We start from the raw sequence: 18351 nt of genomic DNA, 5'->3' as shown, positions 1-18351 counted from the left end.
AAAGACTTGGGAGCCAGGTGGTGGGGTGTTATGGAATATTATTTTAAGGTGTGTTCCTTTTGTTTATGTTGCGTTTGTTTAACTCTGTGAAGCTGTGTTACTGTGCTTGTCTAAAACACCTGATGGGCTAATAAAGCACTGAATGGCCAATGGTGAGGAAGGAGAAAGGATAGGCAGGGCTGGCAAGCAGATAGAATAAATAGGAGAAATCTGGGAAGAAGAGGAAGAAGGAAGAAATAGCCAGAGAAGGAGGAGGACTCCAGGGGCCAGCTATCCAGCAAGCCACAGAGTAAGAAACAAAGGTATACAGGAATAGAGATAGATGGGATAATTTAAGGAAATCTGGCTAGAAACAAGCCAAGCTAAGGCTGGGCATTCATAATTAAGAATAAGCCTCCAAGTATGATTTATCTGGGAGCTAGGTGGCAGGCCCCCAAAAAGACTAAAAAGCAAACCACAACACTGGGGTCAAAGCCTGCTAGCTCAGAGAGGCAGAGAAATCACCCAGCTGACCTGCCTCCTCTGCCATTGGCCCAGAAATCTCCCAAACTCAACATTCCTCCCTTCTACTTCCTGTGCATCTCTCTATCTGTCCTCCTGGCTCCCTCTTAACTCTCTATGGATTTTTCTTAATAATCCTATGTTCACTTCCTGTCAACTGGTTGCTTGCTCGGCCTCTTGATTTATGGTTGACTTTATTTAATCCTGTTTACAGTATTCAAACAGGAAGCTCATGGATTAAAGATGTGTGCTAGCCATAACTGGAAACAGGTTTTTCTAGTAAATAACACAATCTCAGGGTTCACAGTGTGATCAAATATCCTGCAACACTTAAGGATCAATGGTTTAAAATGTTTGGTGGAAGGGGAAGGAGGTCTTAACAGCATCAGCCAATATGCTGACTATTTTGTCATTTAGGGGGAAATAATCTTATTTTACAAATCAATTCTTTTTAATGTATTTTAGTCAATTGATATTCTTTTCCCCAGGTCTGTTGGTAGTTATTTCTCTTAAAATATTTTATTGTGTGTATTTACCTATTAGCAAAATAAAGTGGTTTACTTTAATATGTATATATGTGTGGTATATGTGTACATGTGTACTCATATAGAGGCCAGAAGTTGACATTGGGTATCTTCCAAAATCAATGTCCACCTTACCTATTGAGGTAGTATCGATTTCTTGAATGCGGAGCCCCAATGATTGTCTAGTCTAAGTTGCCAGTTTGCTCAGGGGATCCCATTTCTGCCTCACCTACCATTTCCATAGGTACTGGGGATCCAAATTCTAGCAAGCACTGAGTCATCTCCCCAGATCCTATAATAAGATTTTTTTTAAGAAGAAAAATCACACACAGTAATTTGAGGTGATAGAAAGAATATTGGGCCAGAAAGTCAGGAGACTGGAGTGTAGACTCTGCAGTTCCCAGGCATCATGGCCTTTGATGCAGCCACCTCTGTGTTCATCACATGGGAAGAGTCATCTGCAAGTGGATTTTGCATGTCTTTGCAGAGGTAGAGGCAGAGTAATTTTGATTGAATAGGCTAATTCTGAGTCCGACTGAATAAAGACTAATTCTGCAGACCTTCACCAATGTGCTAATATAGTCCTGCCTCTGCGTGTTCTGGTGTGGCCCTCCTGCATGATGCACAGAAACCAGACCCCCACTTGGGCTGCTGTTTTTCTGAGAATCACTTTCCTTTCTGGGAGATCTTCTCCAAGTGCCCTTACAGAAGGGCTCTGAAGTCAGTTAGAATACTGAGAGAAACATTTAAGACTGCTGGTAAAGCTTAGAGTAAGAGGGAGAACACAGAACTAGACGTTTGGAAATGGGCACTCAAAGCGTGACTGTGCTAGACTGCCTTGTCCAACTGAGTAATAATAAAGCAATAAAAGAGAGAGTTGGGCTTGGTGGTACAAGTCTACAATTGTAGTTACTCAGGAGGCTGAGGCAGGAGGATGGCAAGTTCAAGACCAGGATGGGCTGCACAGTAAGTGTAAGGCTAGCTTGGGTCATTAGTGAGATCTCGTTTCAATACAAAAAGTGAAGAAATGTCTAAGGGTGCAGATCAGTAGTAGAGCATTTGCTTAGCAGACATGAGTCACAAGTTTCTGCCCTAGTACCAGGGTTGGGGTAGTGGGGGAAGGGGTGGAGGCGAGGTGGGGGGAGGGTGAGGGTACAGCTCGGTAGTAGAGCACTTGCTTAGCACATGTAAGTTACGAGTTTCTGTCCGTGTGTGTGTGTGTGTGTGTGTGTGTGTGTGTGTGTGATAATATTGATTTTAGGAATAGACGCTCAAACACATTGAACTGATACTATTTATGACTGACACTATTTATCAAAGAAACTGGTATTATTTATTACTGATACTATGTATCAGTGAAGCTGACACTATTCATTATGACTTCCTAGGAACACTTGAGAGATTCCACTGACACTGGGGGACAACAGTAGGGTGTTAGAAGGAATAAATCTTCCTGAAATAAATTCTAGGAAGACCCAAAACCTAATGTAGTTTATTTCAACTTTATTCTAATGTTTTCTTTAATCACAAAAAAAGAAGGAGGAAGAGCTAATATTAAGGATTAATTATTAGCTGGGTGGTGGCGGCGCACACCTGTAATCCCAGCACTCGGGAGGCAGAGGCAGGTGGATCTCTGTGAGTTCGAGGGCAGCCTGGTCTTCAGAGCTAGTCCAGGACAGGCTCCAAAGCTACAGAGAAACCCTGTCTCGAAAAAAAAAAAAAAAAAGAAAGATTAATTATTAAAATAGTTTGAGGGCTGGAGAGATGGCTCAGAGGTTAAGAGCACCGGCTGATCTTCCAGAGGTCCTGAGTTCAATTCCCAGCAACCACATGGTGGCTCACAACCATCTGTAATGAGATCTGGCACCCTCTTCTGTATACATAATAAAGAAATAAATCTTTTAAAAAAATAAAAAATAAAATAGTTTGGTCTCAGTAGGCAAAATTGAAAATATAAAATGACATTGCCTTCTTTGCATCTGTAAATATCGGGTGGACAGAAAAGAGTCTAAATCCAAGGCCTCACACCTGTCCGTCCCCACCACTGTCCTCTCTGATTTGGTAGAGCACCTGTCCGTCCCCACCACTGTCCTCTCTGATTTGGTAGAGCACCTGTCCGTCCTCACCACTGTCCTCTCTGATTTGGTAGAGCACCTGTCCGTCCCCACCACTGTCCTCTCTGATTTGGTAGAGCACCTGTCCGTCCCCACCACTGTCCTCTCTGATTTGGTAGAGCTCACATCACTGGCATCTGACAGGGTTTGAACATGAAATGCCCTGCAAAGCTTGTGTGCCAAAGCCTATTTTGGGAGAGAACAGAAATTTTAGTAGGTGGGGTCTGGCTGGAGGAAGTAGATTACTTTTCCACTTCCTCTTCCTCTTTTACTTCCTGGCTGCCATAAGATGAACAACTTCCCTCTTTCTCTCCCTTCAGCCCTAGGCTTGAAAGCAGAAAGCAATGGAGTCAACTTAGTATGAACCATGGTCTTTGAAATATGATCCAAAAGACATCCTTCCAGCCAGGCATAACAGTGCACACTTTTAATCCTAGCAGAGGAGGCAGATCTCTGTGAGTCTGAGGCCAGACTGTTCAACATAGTGAGTTCCAGGACAGCCAGGGCTATGTTAGAGGGATCCTGTCTCGAAAAACTAAACAGAGCAAAAACAGCAACAACAACAAAATCCTTTCCCCTTAAGTTGTTTTGCTCAGATATTTGTCACAATGGCTAAAGCATCTTAGAAATACATAGAATGCATATACATAGGCCCACATGTGCATGCCTACACACACACACACACACACACACACACACACACACACACACACACGTCTGTGTTTAGTTATGATTTCTTTTGGTCCATTTTGGATGCCTTACTCATAACAGCTAAAATACTTTTACTACAGTGATTTGAATGAAAAATGGCCCCCATGGGCTCAGGGAGTGTCACTTTAGGAAGCTATGGCCTTGTTAGAGACGGTGTGGCCTTGTTGGAGTAAATGTATCGCTAAGAGTGTGCTCTGAGGTTTCAAGCGCTCAAGCCAGGCCCCATGTCACTCCCTCTTCCTGCTGCCTGCTGATCCAGATGTAGAACTCTCAGATACCTCTCCAGCACCATGTCTGCCTATGTGTCGCCATGCTTCCTACCACGATGAAAATGGACCTGACCTCTGAAATGTAAGCCAGCCCTAATTAATTTTTTTTTTAAATAAAAGTTGCCATGATCATGGTCTATTTGCAACAATAAAACCCTAAGACAATAGGTAGCCAGTTAAATGGTTGTATACTTTGAAGGAACAGACAGCTTTCAATCATCTTCGTATAGATGATCTGTTTTGTAGATAACAAATGTCAAGATAGAGGGTAAGGAGTGTGCTCATTTCCACAAGAAATCCTGAAGTTAGTCTCCTAGAAAGTAGAAGAGATTATTTGAGGTATACTACATGGCTTGGGCCTGCTCCTTCCTGCTGTAAATGGATCTAGAATGTCCCCCAAGGGGTGTCTGTGAAAGGCCTGATCTCCGGCTAATGGTACTCAGGGGTGGTGGATCCTTTAGGAGGTAGGGCCGGTGAGAGAAAATCAGTTACTGGGGGCATGCCCTCAGAGAGCAGATTAGAGCCCTGGCCCTCCACCCCATTCTCTTCGCTTCCTGGCTACCATAAAGTGAAACAGGCCTTCTCCAGCCCACGCTCCTCTCAGGATGTGTTTGGTGGCCGCTAGCTGAAAACAAGAGAGGAAATGACTATGGACCCAAACCTCTGAAACCATGAATCAATACAGACCTTTTCTCCACCAAAGGTGACATTTTGGACTCAGTGATGGGACGCTGGCAGGTATCCTTCCTTTAGCAGTACATCGAGAAAGCTAACTTCCTTCTCGTAAACCCAGTGAGTCTGCTTTTTGAGAAGCATTGAGGAAAGGCTGGAGAGGGGCTCAGTGGGTAGGCGCACTGGCCACTCTGCTCTTGCAGAGGACCTGGGTTTAGTTTCAGCCATCCAGGGTGGCTCACAACTATTACTAACTCCAATTCCAAGAGATCTGATGCCCTCTCCTGACCCCCATGGCCACCAGAGACACATGTGGTGCACATACACACACACACACACAGGGAAAACATATACACATAAAATTAAAAAAAACAAAAACAACAACAACCAAAAAGCAGTGTTGAAATGCATTCCAGGTCAGACAGGGCACATGCTGCTTTGTGCTATGTCTGAGAGGATGTTGCCATGCTATTATTACCCTTAGAGCCAGAGGATGACCAAAGTTACAAATGTCATGCTGACACAGTAAAGGAGGTATTTTCAGAAAATGATCAAAGAAAGTAATAAACGTGACTATCCAGCTCTCCCCCACTAACCTGTGCAACATTGCCCACGATGACACTGTCAATGGTTTCCGGTGGGACTTTACCAGCAGCCAGGGCAGCCTTGGCCGCAAATTCAGTTAAGTCAATAGCAGAGAAGTCCTTGAGAAGACCCCCAAAAGCTCCAAAGGGTGTTCGCTTAGCAGCCACGATAAACACACCTGATGCACGGAGGAGAGATATGCAAGCAGTCACAAGTTAGTTAGCATCCCCTATGTTCAAATTATTTTTCGTGAAATTTCATGGTAAAGGACAATTTCCAGTTAGGTAACTGAAGATCTCTGTCATCTAATAATGCATAGAACCATCACAGGGTCCAAGAACCACATAATAAATTCCCTTAGCCAACATTCTTACTGTTTACAACACTGGAAACATTTGAAAACTGACATGCCTTTTTTCTATGCCAAAACAAAGAATCTCCAAACGAGAGGGCACCCTAGAAGGTCCTCAAAAGACGTTTGAGGTTAACGACTCACCTCATAAAAACTCCTTCTGGGACATTCCTGTTAAGAGGCTCTTTCTTACTTCCACTAAAGAACTTTCAATAATAAGGAATACTCCACCATCTAAAGCAGCGTGACAGACACATGTGCTTATATTTTATTTATGCACCCCAATAAAGCTTGCCTGAGATCAGAGGAAAAAGCCAGTCACTATATTAAACACAGAGGACAGGCAGTGGTAGCACATTCCTTTAATCCTAGCATTTGGGAGGCAGAGATCCACCTGGAGGATCTCTGTGAGTTCAAGGTCACACTGGGAACAGAGCCAGGTATGGTGGCACACTCCTTTAATCCCAGTGCTAATTAACCATAGAGGTCTGGAGGTCTGGACAGACAGACAGGAAGTGATAGATCTGGGCAGAAAGAGGAAGTAAGATGTCAGGGCAACGTTTTACAGGCCTGAGTATACAGGAAGTAGCTCTCTCTTGGCTGAGGATTTCCTAGCAGTAAGAATGTGGCTGGCTTCTTTCTGCTTCTCTGATCTTTCAGCTTTCACCCTAATATCTTGTTCCAGGTTTTGTTTTTTTTTTTTATTAATAAGACCACTTAGCAATTCATGTTACATCTGGTGCCCCAATGTTTGTGGCACAAATTCACAAAAAAGCCGCTTGCCTGTGGCCTTGCAGGCCCTGGCTCAAGCCTGAGCTGCATGTGGCCAGAGTCTCCACCCCACATGGCCCGGAATGGAGTCCCTAACCACCTGTGCCCAGATGGCTGGATCTTTCATTTCTTCTCTCCTAGTGGGTGGTGGGCTCTCTTTGGATCCCCATCTCCTATTGCTACCACACTAGGTAGCTGCCTTGAAACTCCCTTGGGCTTCTACTGTTCTATGCAGTTGGCAGACTTAGTGAGTCAATTAAGATATCTTAAAGGGAGAAATTAGTTAAAAGAGATTTTTTTTTTTAACATTTTTACAATGGAGGGAATTTGGTCTCTGTCTGATAACACATTAGGCAGTTGAAAATAGAACAATTAAATGATAATTAATGTTGATGGGATTTATGTAACGTCAATTATGAATATTATTTGGTCATTTTTGTTTTATCATTAAAAAGGTTAGTAAATTTGAGTGCCAAGATAAAAGTTTTAGAAAAACTTGTTAAAACACATCATAGAGAAATTCAGACCCAGACAGAAGAATTTAAAGGTGAACCTATCTTACCATTGAATTATATGGTTACAGAGAAACAGCCTAAGGTTTTCAAACAGTAAACATTGATTTACCTGGTAACCTTATAGGAACAGTCAAATGCTCAAGGCTGTGTATGAGCTAACTGGACTCCTGCAGAAATGTTAGATTTGAGGAGAATTAAAGAAGCTATAGTATCATATGGTATGCATTCTCCATTTGTAAAGCAGATGTTAAACCCATAATCAACTTCTAATAGAATTATCCCCCAGTACTGGAAAGAACTGGTTACAGCTGACCTAGAGGTTGGTCCACAGTTACAATGGAGAACCTGGTAGAAAGAGGAGGCTAAGACTATAGAACAACAATGTAGGGCTAGAGGTATGGAAATTCCCCAAGATCAACTTTTTGGAGAAGTGACTAAGGTGATATACAAAGACAATCTTTATATGATGACCACATCCTAGTTCTGTGCTGCATGGCAGCCTTTACTGTTCTCCATGCTAAGCTGATTTGGATAAACCAACCCCACTTCTATCCATATGAATCCCAAGAGAGAATGTAAACGAATTGCTAAATGGTCTTATTAAATTAAAAAACAAAACAAAACAAAACAAAAAACCCATGGAGCCAGATATAGGGGTGAAAATCTGAGAGACAAGGGAAATAGGAAAAGCCACAAGCTAACCTCACCTCACCAACACCTCAGTCTCCAAAGAGACCTACTTCCTATATACCCACACCTATATGCCTTTCTGTTCTGCTATATCATTTGCTCTCCCTGTCCAGCTATATCACTTCCTCTTCCTGCCCAGCTCTGTCACTTCCTGTCTGTCTGTACAGACCTCCAGACCTCTATGGTTAGTACTGGGATTAGAGGTATGTGCCACCATGCTTGGCTCTGTTCCCATTGTGGCCTTAAACTCACAGAGATCCAGATGGATCCCTGCCTCCTGAATGTTAGGATTAAAGGCGTGTGCTACTACTGCCTGACTTCTATGTTTACTATAGTGGCTGGCTTTTCCTTCTGATCCTCAGATGAATTTTATTGGGGGACACAATACATCACCACAAGAGACTGATATGCGATGTCTCGAACATATGGAGCACTGAATGACTTCCACATGCCACTGCATCTGGAGTCACAGGATGACTTGAATGACAAATTTCCAAAGTCCTGAACTGTAACTTCGGCTATTGTCATCTTTTACTGTGCAACAAAATGGGCAGATTTTGTCACCATCTACACATGAAATTCACCTGCAGTTGGCTATTCTAAGGAACACCCCAGACTTAATTCTTTCCCCAGGTAAACAGAAAGCATTCTTGCTGGGGTTGGGGTTGAGCAGTGGGAACCCTGGTTAGCACTTGTATTAACATTCATAATGTGCCTACCATGCAGGAGAGAGCTGATGACTTCCTGAGATCTTCCTAAGAACTATAAGAGGGAAGTGTAAAGCAATCACACAGGGCAGGAACCGTGAGTGTGGACAGCTAACACACAGGGCAGGTACTGTGAGTGTGGACAGCTAACACACAGGGCAGGTACCGTGAGTGTGGACAGCTAACACACAGGGCAGATACCGTGAGTGTGGACAGCTAACACACAGGGCAGGAACTGTGAGTGTGGACAGCTAACACACAGGGCAGATACCGTGAGTGTGGACAGCTAACACACAGGGCAGATACTGTGAGTGTGGACAGCTAACACACAGGGCAGATACTGTGAGTGTGAACAACTAACACACAGGGCAGATACCGTGAGTGTGGACAGCTAACACACAGGGCAGATACCGTGAGTGTGGACAGCTAACACACAGGGCAGATACTGTGAGTGTGGACAGCTAACACACAGGGCAGGTACCGTGAGTGTGGACAGCTAACACACAGGGCAGGTACTGTGAGTGTGAACAACTAACACACAGGGCAGGAACTGTGAGTGTGGACAGCTAACACACAGGGCAGGTACTGTGTAAGAAAGAGCACAGGAGCACAGGCCTCTAATCCCAGGCTTGGGAAAGGCAGAAACAAGAGAAACTGAGTTTGAGGCTGACGTGAACTACATACATAGTGAGATCTGTGTGTGTGTGTGTGTGTGTGTGTGTGTGTGTGTGTGTGTGTGTGTGTGTGTGTGTGTTTCCCCATCCCCACCAGCAATGAAGGACAGGAGGAGGGAAGAAAGGAAGGAATTATAAGAGCTTTCTATTGAAATAGTGACCTATAATTAAGAATATCCAAACATTATACCACTGTTGCCTGAGTACCAACAATTTAAATGTATGACCTCTTACACAGAACAAACTAAATTTAGCTTAACATTTTTCAGTCTCTTTTTATTCCTACTTTGAGAAACTTACAGTCTAAGAGAATGTGGGGGAATATGTGTAGCTTTAATATGAGACAGACCCATGCAGCTCTTTATAGATTCATCCGGCTGTTCAGGGAAGACTATGAATATTATTGGTGTTTGGGAAGTAGTTTGTTCTGGTAGCTGGGCTACCCTGAGCCACCATGGCCTCCTATTTGCAAATGTCCTCCTTTGTCAACAGTCTCTGCCTATTTTTATTACTCATATGTCTGTGTGTGCTTCTGTGTGAGTGTGTGCACATGTGTGTGTAGAGGCCAGAGGTCAATCTCGGGCATTGTTCCCTAGGTGACAGTCATCTTTTTAAAGACAGGGTCTCTCTTACTTTACCCAGCTCATTTACCGAGGCTGGTTGGCTAGTGAGCCCCATGTGCCTGCCTATCTTTTCTTGCCCAGCACTGAGGTCACAGGTACACATCACTATGCCTGTTTTTTTACAGGTGGATTCTGGGATCAAGCTCGGGGTCTCATGCTTGTACAGCAAACAGTTCCTCAACTGACCCATGTGATCGGTCCCCCACCCTACCTCTCTATAAGTGTCTTCTTTCCTTCCAATGCTGGCTTCCTCATTTCATTGGTTCTAACTCTGTTTTTGGCTCCAGTATGCTCCTATGTGACCAATCCTCTCACAGATAACAACAAAAAACTGAAGATGATATAAAGTCACCAGAACAAATGGCATCCGATGCACCAATAATGTTCACGGCCTTTCACAAGCACCTGAATGCTGGGTGTGTAAAGAGCTGAGCAGATTTGTCTGAACACATTCCCCCACATTCCCTTACACAGAGAGTTTCTCAAAGCAGGAATCAAAAACAGATTGAAAATGCCTTATGGTAAACTTGATCTGCTCTGTGTAATACATAAAACACAAACTGTTGCTACTCAGATAATAACAGTAGTATAATGTCCAGAAATTAACTACAGTTAAAACTGAAATACAAACTTGTTGTAAAAAGTCTTATAATTCCTTCCTTCCTTCTTGGTCTTCTTTTTGTGGGTAGGGGGAAAAGCCCTCGCTATGTAGTCCACATTTGGCCTCAAACTCACATTCCTCCTGCTTCAGGTTTTGGGAAATGAAGAAATCTAGGCAGGCAAGGAGAAAAGCGGGTATGCAGAAGAGAGGACCAACAGAGAGTGAGTGTCTAGCTTACTTATATAGTGTCTAACTGGAGGGCTAGCCAGTCATGCTGCACGGCTAGAAACCAGGTATACAATCCCAGTGAGGACAGGGTTCACAGCAATACCCACTGGAGAGGGAGAGAGGGAGGGAGGGAGGGCAAAGGAGAGAGAAAGAAACCAAGCTGTACCTGAGTGCCCAACCCAGATAGCTCAGCCTTAGTTACACACAAATGGGCAAATTACAAGAGACCGTGGCTAAAACACTGTGCGTGGACCTGTACGTGTACGTCTTGCAGGGAAAGACAGTTTGCAATCTGACCTTAGCATGCAGGGAAACACTGTCAACCAATTTGTGGTCGGTATTCATTATGGAGAAAACAGAATCCAGTCTCCACACTGTTTCATTGGCTGTATCCGAAATACAATTAAAAATTAGGGTCAGCGAGATGGTTTAGTGGGTAAAGGTGCTTACTTCCAAGGCTGACGACCTGAGTTCAGTTCCTGGGACCCACACAGTAAGACATGCCCACAGGCACAACAGTGACAAGTGTTTTGGAGGGTAATGAACTGCTTTCTGACTGAATTTAATGCCTGCTCCACAGGGGGAAACTCATGTCTGCTCCTACAAATTTGTCCAAGAACCTATAGTTGAGCTCACAGGCCCCAGGGGGGAACCGACTGTTTGCTAAATGGACATAACATCAAGCTGCCTTCTAAACCCCCATCTCCATGTCCATAAGGTAGTGTGCCTCCCAGACCTCTTTGGAGAAGCTTCCTTGTGCGGAGGATGGTGGTTAATGAAGAAGCTCGAAACTGGCTCAGGTGCAGTGAGGTGTCTCTGGCGTGCTCAGCCACAGAGCAGACATCTCTATTACCCTTCCCGCAAGGCCCAGGGACTGATGTGGAAGGGGAGGCTGAAAGGCTGTAAGAACCGGAGGCCAGGGAGGACCAGTGTGAGACAGTGTCTTCTGGACATGACAGGACCACTGTCCTCGTGAACTCACAGCAGCGGAGATTGCGTCCCACAAGAACCAGCCAGGCAACATTCTAGCATGAAGAAGGGAGGGGCTCAGAAGCTCCCGCCCCTGAGGAGCTATTGATTGACAGCTGATGGTTTCTAAGGGAGGGAGAGCCAGTTTTCTCTAAGGGTGTGTATAGCTCTTCTGAGGCTGTGATAAAATACCGCGACCAAGGCAACTTATGGAGGACTTTATTTTGGTTTACGGTTCCAGAAGGATAAGAGTCCATCATGGTGGAGACTCACAGCAGGAAGTGGCAGCAGGAAGCAAACAAGGCGAACTGCAAGGGGGGGGGGGGCGGCAGCGGCAAGGCTCTATGCTAGTGGTTCTCAACCTGTGGGTCGTGACCCCTATGGGGGTCGCACATCAGATATCCTGCATATCAGATATTTACATTATGATTCATAACAGTAGAAGAATTATAGTTATGAAGTAGCACTGAAAATAATTTCACGGTTGGGGGTCAGCACAGCATGAGGAACCGTATAAAAGGGTCGTATCAGGAAGGCTGAGAACCACTGCTATAAACTCTCAATGCCTACTTCTGAGTGATGTACTTCCTCCAGCAAGGCTATACCTCCCACAATCTCCCTGACTAGAGACTATGCGTTTAAACACGTGAACCTAGTGGGGACATCCCTCATTCAGCTCACCACAGTGCAGCTGTTGGTAGGTTGATCACACTTTGGTCCATGGCCCCATACCCACAAGTTACAGGCAGCACAAATGGGACTTGGCGGTTGTTCAAAAAGCAAAAGAGGGAAGAGAGGACATGAAATTGGAAGTGGGGTGTGAATCTGGGAGGAGCTTGAGGGAAGAGTAGGGGTGAAAGTTATCTAAATACAATTGTAAGAAATTCTTAAAGAACTAATGAAAATGTATTTTAAAAACTGGGCAAAGGATCTGAACAAACAGTTCATCAAAGAAAACACTGAGATGGCAGACAAGTATCTGCAAAGCTCCACACTGGAGGTCATTAATGTAAATTAAAACAATGTTACAACCACACAACCGTCCCATGGCTAAAATCCAAATACTGACACCACCAAATACTAACTAGTAAGGCCTGTAGCAACAGGAAGTCATTTGTTGTCAGTGGAAGACAAGATAATATACTTTGGAATACAGTTCAACAATTTCATACAAAAACATATCTTAACCACCTGCTCTAGTGATTCTGAGCCTTTGTATTTCCCCAAGAGATTTGAAAGTTTACACACAGTTGTTTGTGTTTGTCAAAACATGGCAGCAACTAAGATGCTCTTCAATATGTGATAAAGTGTCATATATAAAATGGAATTTTATTTGGCAATAAAATAAGGAATCTTTTGTACACACTGCTAAGTGAAAAGAAGTCAGTCTGAAAATGCCACACACTGTATGTTCTTAGTATACAGTATTTGGAAAAGGCAAAGCTGCAGAGACAGTACAAAGATGAGCACTTGGCAAAGGGTGAATAGGTGGGACATGGGATTTTTAGGCCAAAAATTTTCTCTGCACTATGCTGGTGACACATGTCATGTATACATTTGTTCAACTCAAAGCACTGAGTTGAACAAAGTGTGGACCTTGACACAAATTATGGACCTTGGTAAATAACAACGTGTCAGTATTAGCTAATCAATTGTAACAAACATACCCCAATAAACCCAGCATGGTGGTACACACCTTTAATCCCAGCAACATTTATGAGGCAGAGGCAGGTGGACCTCTGAGTTTGAGGCCACCTTCATCTACAGAGTGAGCTCCAGGACAGTCAGTGGCTACATAGAGAAACTTTGTCTCAGAAAAAAACAAAACAAAACAAACCACACCCACACCCATACCCCAAAACCAAAACCACCACCAACAAACCCCAGAAAAACAAAACAAAACAAAAACCAAAATCCCCAAACCAACTAACCAATCAAAACAACAACAACAACAAAACCCAGCTGTACCACACTAACGATGTTAACAATTAGGTGAACTGCCATATAGTAATGTGCTGTACATTCTGTAAATTCCAAACTGCTCAACAAAAGTCTATCATGAGAAAAGTGGGGAAAAAAGTGAGTAGAAACTCAGGACCTACAGCAGTTATGGTATCAGAGAGACAAAAAGGAATCAGAAGAAAACAATTTGAAGAAATACTAAATGTAAATTCTCTAAATTTGGTAAAATTTAAATTTGTAGGTTCAAAGTTAGTGAAGCCAAAACAGAATAAACATTTCACATACACCTTCCTCACACACCCTGGCACATCACTGTGAAACTTCTGAAATCCCGAAACAAGGAATTAAAAACAAACAAATATATATATATTTATGATTTACACACCCACATATATATGGACAGAGAGAAAGAGAGAGAGAGTGAGAGATAGAGAGAAGGGGGTGATGCAAGTGAGTGCAGTGCCCTTAGAAGCCGGAAGGGCAGTGGGCTGAGCAGGAGGTACAGGTAGTTAGGAGCCACCTGATGGAGGTGCCGGGACCAAAATTCAGGTTCTCTACAAGAGCAGTACATGCTGTTAACCACTGAGCCATCTCTCCAGCCCCTACAGCAAGGGAATTTTATGGACATGGAAGATGGAATGATCACAGATGACCTTGCAGAAACAATGGAGGCTAATTTCCTGTTTCTTCAAAAGTCCCTTTCACAGCTAATCTTTCCCATTTGCCACAACCCAAACAGTGCAGTACTAGTTGTAAAATAAGTGATATCAACAAAAAAGAATGTGGGGAAATAAAAACCCACAAACTTCCCTTTCATCTGTATTATTGCTCTTTACCTGGTGATCCCAGACTAGAAAGGTCAGTCTAACTATATTAGTTCAACTATTTACTATATTAGTTCAACTATTTAAAAAATAATGTGGGATGTGAAACTTTACAGGATTATTTCATAAGCCATTTCAATACTAAGCCAATATGTGGATATTTAAAGGTCTAAAGAAATCCTTAATATCAATTAAATTCTAAAATGCTCTGAGAATTCAGATGCCAAAAATCACAACAACAACAACAACAAACCCCTTAATACAGGAAAGAGACCTTCAGAGCCAGTCTCAAGGGAAAACATGAATTATATGGACTTGCATGTGAACTTTGCTACGTAAGTTCTCTTGTGGGACAACCATCAACAACCAAGGAAAATGCAGGAAAACTGCAAGTCATTCACTAGTTTCAAGTTGGCAGCCCTGCCTGCTTGCCTGAGGAGTCCTGAACCTTCCCAGGAAAGCTATGGAACAGTAGAACTCTTGCCTAACAGTGGACAGGTGTTAACTGTTTCTCAACCTGTGGGTCTGGGTCACCACCCCTTTGAGAAGGACTCTTCCACAGGGGTCATCTAAGACCATCCGAAAACAGATATTTACATCATGAGTCATAGCAGCTGCAAAATTACAGTTATGGAGTGGCAAGGAAAATAATTTTCTGGTTGGGGGGTCACCCCAGCCTGAGGAGCTGTATTAAAGAAGCATTAGCAAGTTGGAGAACCGTTGGAAATTATTTCTAAAGCTTGTTATATTCCCACTCAAATGTGTCTTTTCCTCACAGCACTCAGTCCTATCTATGGCCCTTCTTCCTCACTAGTTTCAGAGGTAGTTGGCAGCAAATTGAGAGCAGAGCCTCATCTTGTGAGGTCTTCTAACTAGCCCACAATAATAACCACCTCAGGTTCAAGGCTTGGGTTCTTCCTGCTCATGTCCACTCCCTACCTGTGACAGGCCATCACTTACATTTCTGGATATTCATGTCCTAGTTGGAAGACAGGGAATTGGAAAAATATTTACACACCCTCTAAAACACACACACACACACACACCTTTTTATTTCCATAACACAGACATGGCTCACAACCTTTCCTCAATAGATTTGTTAAAATTTCAAAGGAACCTGTATGATCAGAAAAGCATGGCAACACGGATACACTGCATTTTGTCCCAGAATATCCACATTGCACTTCGTTCAGTCATGTGTCTCTTAGGCCCCTCTGATTCCTAGATCCCACTGACCAGTATCCGTTGACATCTCCCCTCATGTACTTCCTGGGTATCAAAAACTTCACCTAAAACGAATCCTCAATCGTTCCAAGTTTTTCTTCCCCAATTTCCCCGCAAAGGGTATCGCCATAGTAAAGTTCCATAAGACTGAACTTCTTGTCACTTGACATTCCCGTTATATTTACCCATCACAGTCTATCTGTCGCCAAAACGCCCGTCCTAAGTCAAAGTTCTTGCTTCCGTCCTTTATTTTTAAAAGCAGCACCAGAGCTGAGAGGAAATCAAGACAGAGTAGATACCAGACTGCCCTCCCCGTATGAAATGCTTGCATTGCCTACCCTGGGTTTATGATAACTCCTGCACAGAGTCCACGTTGTATTTGCACCAACATGGTTTTTGGATCACGTGAAGTCTTCTCCTGCCTCAGGGATTTGATATGTATTCCTTCACTCTCATGGTCAACAGCGACTTGTGTGTTTAAGTTAAAGTTCCATTTCTGGTCATGAGTTGCTATGAAAAGGGGTGTGGAATTTCTGAAAACAATAACCCTGCAATTATGTACTGAGGGCCCGCGGTTGTCTGCAGTCGCTCACACTAAAGGAACGGAAGAGGAAAGGAGAGAGGCAGAGTTTCAAGCAGACCACTACCAATTGTTTCGAGCGATCAGGGCACCCCAGTGGAAGTTCTCTGAAGCCTCTTGGGGAATATTATCCCTTCCCCCAGCCCCCACGCGCGCGCGGCTGAGACCAGACCTCTGGGCTTCAAGGGCACATCTGCTCTGCCCCAGACCATCTCGTGTGTCTGGCGTCACCTCGTTTTCCTGCAGAGAAAGAATTCACTACCACGCCTGTGACCTCCAAGGTCAGGAGCATATATATATAGCCAATCCTGGTCTCCAGTCTGTACGCGGCTGCAAACGGCACCGAAACCGCCGTCGCTCGTGCCTTCTACGGAGTTTCCTCCTCAATGCAAACCATGTCCACCCCGACCCCGGCCCGGGGAATGGCCTGCACCCGCCACCTCGGCCTGCCTGCAGAGCCCAAAAGCCGAAGCCCGGCCGGGGATCACCAAGGGCGCTGGGCTCACCTCGTAGCAGCGACATGGTGAATTCAACTGGGTTACTCCGCAGGGGTGTCTCGGCGACGCCCGATCACCCGCCCTAGCCCAGCCTTAAGAGTGTGGGCGGCGCCCCGCGAGGCCGCGCCCCTGCCCTTTCCCCTACATTCCCCACCACCCCCGTCCCCCTCCTCCAGCTCCCTCCCTGCTCTGCCAGGGTCAAGGTTATCCTAATCTGTGCTACGGGTGCCCCGCGCCCCTCCCCTGGGGACCAGGGGATGACCTCGGCCACACACACCCATCTGGCTGCTAAAAAACCCTGCTCGCTCCATCCATCTCCAGGAACGTGCATTGCAGAACAAGACTGATTGGCTCCAAGACACGCCCCCTGCCACCACATCCATCACCCCCCTCCCCAACCCCAGCGGGAAGTAGGCTGGGCCGATGGCAGAGGGCGTGGCCGACGGCAGGGGCGTGGCCGACGGCAGGGGCGCGGCCGACGGCAGGGGCGGAGCTGGCGGCGGCGCGGAGAGGTTGGCGGCCCCTGCGCCTGCGCAGTCAGATGGCGGAGGCCTGGGCTGGGCTAGGGGGTTCCGGCCGCGGGTAGCTGGGGCGTCTGGAGAAGGAAGGGGAAATGCGGTAGAGCAGGGCGCGCCTGGGTCCCCGACCCAGCCCCGAGTGAGCCCGAGGTATTTTCCTTATATGATCAGGCCTCACGTGGCCGGCGCTGCTGGTCTGGAGCCTGAGAGGATTATGAAAACGTGGCAGGTGATGGGGCCGGGGGACCTGGCGCGGGGAGCTGAGGGGTGAGGGGCCGAGGGGGAGGTGAGGCTGGGGCAGGGGAGGGTTGCAGGTTTAGGGATACCCACGCCGCCTGCTGCGAGCCCTGCCGATGATGACGAGCCCACTGCGCAATCTGAGTTCTGGGAACCAGGTGATGGAGTGTGCTGCGAACACTGAGGCCAGGCGATGCGGCGGCGGTGGGCAGAGAGGGGGGACCGGGCGTGGGGCGCTGTTGCTGCCGTGTGTTAACGCCTCAGCCACTGCCTGCTCACAGGCCAGCTTTGTGTGTGTTTCGCCCACTCCCTTGTAGTGGGGAGTGCCTTTTTAATCTAATCTTTTTTTTCTCTCTCTCCTTTTTTTTTTTTTTTTTTTGAGACAGGGTTTCCTGCTGTTCTGGAACTCGCCCTGTAGACCAGGCTATCCTCGAACCATGAGATCCGCCCTAAATGCTGGGATTAAAGGCACACTCCTCCACGCACGACTTTAACCTAATCATTTCTCGTGAAAACTTTCAGGAATACTGAAATGTGGAAAGTTTCGTGCAGGGAACCTACTGTTTGCTATTTTACGTCTACCCATTAAAACCATATTTAAAAAAAAAATGACGTTTTCTTAACGCCGAGAAAACTTCAGCACACATGTTTATTTACAGTTCCCTTAGGAGTTTTCATGCAGTGGTTTGTGAACAAACGACTCTTTTCATTTGCCTTCCAAGTCACCACTGAGAGGGACTTCCGGGTTTACTGTTGACTGGAATTATAAATTACCTGAATAGGCCCTGATAAAATCAGTGTGAAAAGTTAGTATATACTCAAACAGGTATGTGTATATCTGTAGTTTCAGTGTCAGAAAAGGAACTGAGGCATTAGCTTAACCAAACGATGAAACTTAGAATCACCAAGCAGGAGACCATGGACTCCCTTGCTGTGACGAGGACATAACTCATTTATGTAGGAGTCCCCCCCTCCCCCATCACCTGAATCTAATCACAGCTGA

General features: G+C 45.2%; 1 protein-coding gene and 2 non-coding genes across 3 annotated transcripts in view; 2 read left to right on the top strand and 1 right to left on the bottom strand.

Annotated features, from left to right (window-relative positions):
- The window catches only part of Acaa2 (acetyl-CoA acyltransferase 2), a 35853-nt gene extending 19134 nt beyond the window's left edge, over positions 1-16719 (bottom strand). The window contains exons 1-2 of the mRNA XM_036204878.1: positions 16603-16719; positions 5388-5554 (exon numbers count right to left, since the gene is read on the bottom strand). Coding sequence (XP_036060771.1) covers positions 5388-5554; positions 16603-16618 — 183 coding nt within the window. The 5' untranslated portion in view covers positions 16619-16719. The remainder of the gene's footprint in view (positions 1-5387; positions 5555-16602) is intronic.
- A 505-nt stretch (positions 16720-17224) lies between these two features.
- On the top strand, positions 17225-17364 carry LOC118595094. The gene has a single exon (XR_004946467.1).
- Positions 17365-17458: 94 nt separating this feature from the next.
- LOC118595088 lies at positions 17459-17537 on the top strand. The gene has a single exon (XR_004946461.1).
- Positions 17538-18351: the final 814 nt, after the last annotated feature.

Source organism: Onychomys torridus, chromosome 13 (assembly GCF_903995425.1).
Source record: "Onychomys torridus chromosome 13, mOncTor1.1, whole genome shotgun sequence".
In the NCBI taxonomy this organism is placed as follows: domain Eukaryota; kingdom Metazoa; phylum Chordata; class Mammalia; order Rodentia; family Cricetidae; genus Onychomys; species Onychomys torridus.
The sequence above is the reverse complement of the archived record's forward strand: the minus strand, read 5'-3'. Positions and strand labels throughout refer to the sequence as shown.